Source organism: Nestor notabilis, unplaced genomic scaffold (assembly GCF_000696875.1).
Source record: "Nestor notabilis isolate BGI_N333 unplaced genomic scaffold, ASM69687v1 scaffold8557, whole genome shotgun sequence".
Taxonomy (NCBI): Eukaryota; Metazoa; Chordata; class Aves; order Psittaciformes; family Psittacidae; genus Nestor; species Nestor notabilis.
The window spans coordinates 22,353-31,334 of record NW_009937753.1 but is presented as its reverse complement, the minus strand read 5'-3'; the positions used below and the strand labels follow the sequence as shown (position 1 = coordinate 31,334).

At 47.5% G+C, this 8,982-nt stretch overlaps 1 protein-coding gene across 1 annotated transcript in view; it reads right to left on the bottom strand.

Annotated features, from left to right (window-relative positions):
• The window catches only part of NRIP2 (nuclear receptor interacting protein 2), a 12,370-nt gene extending 3,708 nt beyond the window's left edge, over window positions 1-8,662 (bottom strand). Inside the window, exons 1-4 of the mRNA XM_010018985.1 lie at window positions 8,432-8,662; window positions 4,437-4,613; window positions 926-1,008; window positions 357-484 (exon numbers count right to left, since the gene is read on the bottom strand). Coding sequence (XP_010017287.1) covers window positions 357-484; window positions 926-1,008; window positions 4,437-4,613; window positions 8,432-8,662 — 619 coding nt within the window. The remainder of the gene's footprint in view (window positions 1-356; window positions 485-925; window positions 1,009-4,436; window positions 4,614-8,431) is intronic.
• Between the last annotated feature and the right edge of the window lie 320 nt (window positions 8,663-8,982).

The window sequence follows — 8,982 nt, the reverse complement described above, 5'->3', positions numbered from 1 at the left end:
TCAGCAGGAGAACACAGGGCACCAGAGGACTAATCAAGCAGTCTGGATAATTTTAAGAAAGGTCAATTTCAGAAGCAAATGAGAATTGTCCATCTTACACACATGTGAAGATCAAAAACCGCCTAATTTCTCTCCACATTCAACATCTTCTGTCTTCTCTGTACTCTTCCTATGCCCTTTGGTTTTTGTTACTTCGAGGGTATTCACAGTGCACAATGATCTTGGCCAGCAGTGGAGGTGACCGTATCACCAGCCTCCCACTGCATTACATTTTTCCCAGAGATTCTTATAAATGCCCTTGGCAGAGCAAGAGGGACACAAGAAAACTGGGGAAGAGGAGGGGCTGACACTCTCACCTACAACCAGTGCTGAACACAACACTGTCTCCTGGCCAAATTGCAACTCCATATGTTCTACTCGGCCAACAACGCTGGAGATGGGTAGAGAGAGGTCTCCACAGTCCATGACAGACACTTCTTCCAGCCTGTGGGACACAAGAGGTGTTATTTCCTCAAGTGGAAGAAAAGGAGGTAAAACAGGACTTCTCACTGATGGTCTTGTTGGGAACAGGCCCACAGGAGGAGGAATCTCTTTCATACAGCATGTCTGGAGGCAGATTCCGCAACTAAAACCGTAAGGCGCTGTCCATTTGGGTTCCTCATCGCTGAGGCTAACCATTAGCTGGGCAGCTTTGCCCTGCAGTACACACACACAGAATGACACAGCTCTGAGGTCTGCACAAAACTTTGCCAGTGCTCCTGCTATCTTGCTGTGTAGCCCACCCTCTGCATCTTCTCCTAAAACAGCCATATGCACATGCAAAGCTGCTAGTAACTATCATTGGGGCAGGGAATCAAGAGTGCCTAGGTTCTTGGCATAGGTTTTCTTTTAACTACCCCTCCTTTTCTACTGCACGAAGACTTACCCCAGCTGGTTTAAACAGCTCTTGGAGATGAAATTTGGTAGACACCCAGTGTTAACAGTCGCTTTCAGTACCTGACCTTGGCACTAGAAAAAACAATAACAGACAATTACTATGGGCTCAAAATTGTCATACCCATTCCTCCAACAGTGTGACCATCTCTTAGACCTTCCTTAGCAAGATAGCCAAATATGTACTGTTTTAGGCAGTAGTCAGGAGACTCATACCAGGCAATGGTGGTCACCCAGTGTTCTGCAAGCCTCTGCCAAAGGCTTCTTTTTGAATTTGTCCTTTTTAATTTCTATTTGATTGCCCTGACACTTACCTGTTATTAGAAACTTTAACTTAGCAGTCTTTCAGCCAAGAGAGTTGGAACTAGATGATCTTAAGGTCCTTTCCAACCCTAACCATTCCATGATTCTATGATTCTATGATTCTGTGTCTTGTGCTGTCTGGTTCTCACTGCCACATCAGCCCTGCCTGGAAGGATTGTGGCAAGACTAAGCAGAGGGGCAAGATAAAGCACAAAGCACAGATGCGTGCTAATGTCTCCTCATCCTCTGTACTGTGCTTCCCTGTGCCTCCTTACTATCTACGTGGGTATACTAGCCATGAGTGTCAGGTCAGGTATGCTACCACATCTGCCCAGGCTGCAACCTGCCAACATTGTCCAGGTGGATCAGCTCTTCCTCATTAACAGACATGGATTCTGCTAGGAAAGAGTTAACATCCCTGTGACTCACAGAAGCCAGCTGTTCATTGCTCAGCTACACAAAAGGCATTGTATCAGCTCTTCAGAAACAGAAGACCTGGAGCATGGATAGCAATTGCTAAAGAATCACTCTGGGAGCAGGCAGACCTGAGGTGCATTGTTGCGATAATAAACTGAAACTATCACTAGGCAGATGCTTGAGGTTTGCTTCAGAGCAGGGTGGGAAAATTGCAAGTTAGAAATTTGCTAGGCTATAACAGGACAGTGATTATTCGGTAGAAAACAGAATCTCATTCAGTGGTAAACAGCCCTGCACAGGTACCAGCAGCCTCACAGAAGCTATCTAGCTTTCAGTTATACCACTAACCGTTTGCCCAGACAACCCCCCAGGAGCCTTAGGACAGTCCAGTGTAAATACACAAATACAATGCAGATTAGGAAAGGAGTACACAGGCAGCTGATGAGCACTGCAAGCCTTAGTGAACTAAGGGCACTTTCCATCATATTACACACTTCCATCTCTGCCCCAAGATTTTCAGTCTATTACTATCAGTCAGCAATAATTTTTATCTGAAGGTCAATTATAGGGATTTACACAAAAAAAGAGAAAGAGGGGAGAGGGATCAGTAAGGATCGCCTCACTGATTTATAAAGAGCTTTGTTTTCTGAAATAATGTCAGTTCCAAAGTACTTTAACCAACCAAGGTTGATCGCAGATTGCTTTGGCACAGAGGAAAAGCAGCCTTGGACAGCAGTGAAATCTTTCAGCATCTATTTCCAAGTCAACGAGAGACACCACAAAAAAATAACAGCTTGATTTTATGATGCAGATGCCATTCATGACAAGCTTTCCAAAGTGCTTTGCAAAAACTGCAACAAAAAGGAGCAAATCTGCTGAAGTTAGATTTGCTAATTAAATAGGAGGGTGAGTGACTGTATTACAACACTTACAGACTGGGTCTGTCTGTGATCTCTGAAATTTAAAAAGGCCTTAGGCACCGGGCAACTGTAACCTGTTAAATTGAAAACACTTATTGCCTGAATTTCCATGTGTCACTGAAGTCTACATATCTTCAGCATTATTACCCAGACAAGTTCAGTTAGTAGTCAGGTGATGCATTTGTTACCACTTTGAAATTTTCAGCATACTTGCCTGAGTGTAAGTGGAAGCTTTATGCTGGTAGATGTTCTTTTCTCGGGTTATGCTGTCAGAGAGAAGAGACTTCACTGGGGTTGTGTTCCATTTCTAATAAAAACTACACCATAGCCAAGCAGTTCTCCAACAAGTGCCAGCTCACCTCTCTGGTTAAAATGAACTGGCAGCCTGAGTCCTATTTCCTGGCATAGATCTGTTACTTGCTTTTTTGAGCACACAAATGTGAACACGAAAAGCACCAAGACTAATAAAGAAGGGGAAGAGAGCTTCCCTTCCTTCAATGTAAGAAGATTAAGTGGGGCAAACAGCGTCTGGCTCTTAAGAACGACAGAAAAAGAGAGAAATACCTGTGCAGAAGATACTAAGATCAGGGAGAGTTAAGTGCAGTGTTAGACCTATTTCCTTGACTGTGATGTTCATTAACCTTCCTCCAGGAAGGTTAATGTGTATGTCAGCAGGGGTATAGTCCATTAGAAAAACAAAAGGGGAATGAGTAGTGGACTCTTGACACTGACTTAGCTATTACCCCTGGGATATGATACTTATGCATGCCTGTCCTTGTTCAATGTACGTGCCTGGCAAAAACACAGCCTTTATCACTGAGTTTCCTCTTGCAGAACAATACAGAGTGGTGATTAAAGAAAAAGAAACACCTTCATTTGCTAAAAAAAAAAATACTCGAGGTATTTGAAGGAATTACACTGAGAGCCATTTATCCTACTAGTCTGTATTCCCAGGAATGGTTATGCTAACCTAGCTACATAACAGTCTAAAACCCAGAGCAAGCAATGCCTAACTGCAACAGTAAGCTGGAAAATAAAGCAGACAATAGCTTTGCATGGTACTGAGACACTTGAACATTTCAGACACTTGTTATCAGGCTGTGTTCATATGATAATTAATAGTGACAACTGAATTTTCAAAGGTATATGTGGTTTTCCTGGAAGTGTGAACGTTCCACTCGAACATCTGAGATGTACTTTAGGACAGGTAACTGAAATAAACACAGCTTTAAAATGGATTTTGCATACCAGATTTATATCTTGGTGAGTCTCATATCTGCATATTGCTGAACAACTCTAACCATGGAGCCCTTTTTCACGGGGCACAGCTTTTGGATGTGCTTTCTTAACTACAGGGGCCAGGAGGCTCCTGCTGTATAGAGGATATAAGAAGGAAGCTAAAAATACTGCTTCCATAAAGAAATGCCACAGTGCTAATTCAGAGCACATTTAGCTGCTTTCTTAGGAGATCCTTTGACACCTAAGAGAATCAGACCAGACTGGATCCAGTAAAAGTAAATCAACTAGGGGCATCTGTCTTAAAGTGATAAGGAGACATTTGTTGCTTCTGTATGCAGTTATGAAATACCTCATATCATGGGAAAGCTGTCCTCCAAAGGAAGGAGGTGTGATTAAGGTAATTTATCTTCAGATATGGAGAACTAGAATGCATGTTGCAGAAAGGCTTTCCTCTGTCTGTTGGAAGAACTGAATCCAGGAAAGGCTGCGCAGGAAATATTATTTCTCTGGCTGCAGCTGGCTTTGCAATAAATAACTTAGCATGGCCCCTGGGAGTGGGGCAGCTGGAATTCATAGAGCATTTGCCATAACTGTGGAATCAGCAGCACCAAGTTATTACCTTACCTGGCACTGTATTAGCAGGGATGAAGTCTCTTTTCTCTTGTTCTCTCTCTTCTCCATCTTTTCCTCCTGGTCTTTTGCCAGTGGAGATTGAACCCATGCAGACTGAACCCTGGTCTCACCCCGCAGCTTGTTCAGATTGCCTTCCAGGAGCCGCCGCTGGACCACACTGTGTGGCTGCTGTCTCCATCACAAAGAAAGAGAAATTCCAGCTAAGTATGGCTCTAAGGACAAGGACATTTGCTAGGCCAGGGAAGCAGATTGCAAATGTTTAACCTTTTTTGATGAAAGACGGGCTTATCCCAAAAAACCTTTCTTTAAATCTCAAGATTGTTTCTGTAGCCACTAAGGTGGTGTTACAGTGTTGGGATGCCTGTGACAGGCAGATGTCTGGGTTGCAATTATTGGTGGAGAAGAACATGCCTGATGCACGCTCTCCCTCCACATATCTGTTCCTTCAGCTAAACATGCGCTCAGAACTCTCATACATGTTCAGGTACTTCAATACACTACCTGACGTGTGCATGCTGACATCCAACCAGGCACATTCACACCTTCTAATATGGGAGAGGATGGGGGACACAGCATGTGTGTGATGTACCTGTGGGTAAGAAAGCAGGACTCCAGAAATTTTAGATGCACAAGCTATTATTGGTAGTAAAGCTGAAAGCTTCCACTGCATAGGAACTTTAAACTAGCTTCTAATGTTCTTGGCATCTGTCTTTGCTCCCCTCCATCAGAAGTGATACAGTTTTGGCTCCCTAGTTGGAGGATCATCTGTGAAGCCCTATGTTGTTCACAGCTAGAAGAGAGCACCATCAGCCAGATCAATGGTTGAAGAAACTTCATTTACATCTCATGTATCTCAGTCACATGTCATGTATCTTGTATTCCTGACTCCTGTCTCCTTTTTTCTGGGCAGAATAAGGGAGGTGCACCAAAAGGGAAGAAAAATTGTGAAAAAATCCATGTCCCAGTATTCCATACACATAGAGGAAAGTGTTGCTTTGGAAAGAAAGCTCTCTTTGTTATCAGCTTGATGCTCTATTTTTTGCCCAATATTGACTTTGCAGAGCCTGTCCTGCACAGCCAACAATGTGCAGCCTCAATGAAGTAGTCCTGTTGGAGGTAGCTTTATAAAAATCAACTTCCAGATGGTGCATCAGTTTGATGTACGACCTTAGCAATGTGCAGGCCAAACATCTGAATTAGAGCAGACCTGCCAATAAACTGGGCTGTATTAACCCTACAGGGTGTATGTGCTTCAGTGCAGCTTTATGCTAGGTCAGAGAGCCGAGGCCAGGGAATTGTGTAAATTGCAACTCAAAGCACACTGGCTTGTCAGTTTTGCCCAATGGTTGGAGCAGGAGAGCTGTTCCTGGCTCTTTGATTGCACTCAGCATTGCTCTTTGCAGGGTGCCAAGTCCCTCATGCCTTTGTTTCCCTGTCATTCAAGGTACAAGTGACACACTGCATGAAAAACACCGCAGTAGTTGAAAAAGTGAGGTAAAAATATCTCTCTGTTCCTGGTCTTTTCCTAGCCAACTGTGCAAGCCCACAGCATAGTCGGCCGTTGTACTTCACTCCCTAAGTACTCTGAGCACAGTACCAGTTTGGCTGCCAGCTAACATCTGGGCCATGGGAAAGGGCAGGAAACTGACAGCAGGTCTCCAAATTCCCATCCTCCCTCCTGTCTCCTCTCACTATATAGCATGCAAAGGACCTTTCCCTCTCCCTGCAACCTTTCCCACAGAAAGAGCAGGCCCTTTGCAGCTGCCACCTCTATCCCTTTCTTGTCACTCAGGCTGGGAAGAGGCAAGCACTGATGGGGAGTAGCTGAGTTTTAGGACTGTGGAGGCATTTGATTCACGAACAGACTCCTGGGGACCTCCCTGTCTTCTGTCTCACTGGTGGGACAGAGAAGTGGAGACCATTGTCTCTCTTGGGCTGGTAAGAAACAGCGGGATCAAGAGGAAGGGGAGGACCTGAAGGGGATAGTGGCCAGCATCTGGAAGGCAGGCCCTCTCAGGACCCTTAGAAGGGTCAGAGCACGTGGGCCTGCCACAGCTGGAGTCTCTCAGTTGTCAATGGAGGCCTGTTTTGGTGAATTAATTACACTCTTCTCCCAGTATAAGTGCTACAGGTCTCTGGGGTGTTTTATGTTTTGCACTTTCTCCAAGATCAACCTCTCCAGCTGCTTTGTTTTCAGCCCTGCATTCCTGTCCTCCAGGAGGGCGTCAGATCAACTTAGGAAACATAGATGGAGTTTTGCATGGGGCTGGACGAGTGCCCAAAAGCATATCTAAGGACTCTAATTTGTAGCCCCCAAAATATCACAGAGGTATCACAGTGACCATCAAGTTGCAGGGACTGATGAATTGGTCTTGGAAATCTAAGGCCTGGCTCTTCTCTTGCTCCAAGGTAAACCAGAAACAGAGGTACTGCAGTTTCCACATTGACCCCAGGCATTGCACGGTGTGTGCGAACTCTGCACGGGTACCACACTTTGTTTGCTGCCTTCCAACACCAGCACAAAAGTGCTGTGGCAGAAAGGACATCACGCTTTACTTACTGCTCCTTAGCTCCATGTTAAAAATGTTTCAGCCATTCTGTTACGGACCAACCATGAACTGTGCAGAGTTTTTCAGTGACAGAACACTGTCTGTGCACGCAAGGAAGTCTCCTGGCTAGAACGGCTAATTAGACCAGGAGGTCAAACGGCAATTGCTGCTCATGGCAAGTGATTTGGACAAGGCCTGTCTTCTAGAGCAAGAATTTGGGGTTTTGGAGTGCCAGCCTCTGGAGGCCAAGACTGCCACCCAAACTGTGCAGGACCCTCAGTCTCTGGCTGGCATCGCAGCTGCCCTTTCGGAGCACGGTGTGAGCCAGTTCCAGAGCACAGCAGGTACGTTTTTCTGCCTTTGTGGGGGGGCTCAGCAAACACTAAAAGACTTGGAAGCAGCTCCTCCCTATTCCCTGGCAAAAGCTGTCCAAGGAAGACCCGGGGGTATGCCTGGCTATCCCCCCGTGAGGAGGTGTTTCAGCTGCCATGCAGTAGGGCATGTAGGGCCAGCGCTAGCCTGCCCATGCTGCCGGCCTGCCCGAGGCCCTCAGGCTCTGGTGTGGCCAGGCCACCTTCCCCATGGAAGGTGCTGTTCCTCGCTGATGTGACACCTGCATGAGGCAACAGCTCAGGGTGACTTAGAGGAGCCAAGCTTGCCCCTGCCAACCGTGGAACTTGCAGGTGGCTGCAGGGAGGGTGGTGGGAGCAGGTAGGTGTGCCAGCACAGGAACGCGGCGCTGACCCTTGTCTGTGCGCAGCAGAGCCGCTGCACCCAGAGGTTCCAGCACGGAGGACGGGCTCCCTCCCGGCCCGGCGCCTGGGACCCTGCCTGTCCTGCACACGTGTGCCCCTGTGCACAGCAGCGCCTCGCTGCCGGCAGCCATGGGGCCTGCCACAGGGGTCTGGAAACCACCACTGGAGGTAGGTAGATACACACAGATGAGCAGCCGTGGCTGTTGCTGCAATGGTCTGAGGATATAGAGAGAAGCACGGGCTGCAGAAAGGGACGAGATCTTTTATGACACACACTGACACTGCTGGGCTTATGCCTCCATCACTGGCCAGACCTAGGCCCTCTTTTGGGAATATGGTTTAGACCTCCACATCCTTGAGCAGTTAAACTCCACAGTGGGTAGAAGTTAGACAACAAAACTGCCACAGCAAGGGGGAGATGGGTGCAGTGAAGCTGGCAAAAGTGCAGTTAAGCTGGCAGAAGGTACTGTGGGAAACCACTTCCAGCCCTTGGGAAGTCCCACCGGACCACGGACTGCCCCAGCTCCTGGAGCAGACCCCCCTCCCTGGTGCCTCCGGCTCCACATCTCCACAAGGAGATGCCGACAGGCCTCCCTCCCGCGCCTCCTCCCCACAGCAGTTCCCAACTGGGATGAAGGCTATTAGGACGACCCCCTCCCAGATGGAGTCCCACTGGGCTCACCAGGTCCTTGGAGGTGCCAAGCCTTGTCAAGCCATCCAGGGGCAGCAGGTCAGCAGAGTCCTTGTGCACGAACTGGGTGGCCTGTTTCAGGCGCCTCTTCTGCTGCAGAATAGCTTTGTTCCTCAGCTCCACCTCACACTCCTGTCGCTCCAGGTCAGAAGTACCCTCACTCTGCTTTTCCTCCTGGTCTCCTTGTCCCAGTGGCAGAGGGCAGCCCTTTCTTGTGGTCATGGTGAAGATTCAGACTAAACAGGTCCTTCTTAGTATACTGGGGTATTCCCTGAACTTGTCTTCTGACGTTTGCCTTCCTAAGGCTGACTCAGTCTCTGAGCTCCTTTCCCTTCCCTATAGCTCTCCTTCTCTCCCTTTCCCTGCCTTTCTTCTGGCTCTCTTAATTATAACTCACCCATCTCTGAAGTGCCTCTGTACCCTTTTATCCTTCTGTCCTCTCCACTCCCTCGGTGTCCCTCTGCCCGCCACCTCTTTCTCTCCCTCTCTTCTCCAGCCCTGACTGCAGAGCTCTTCCTCTTCCAGTCGGTGGGTCCCTGTCG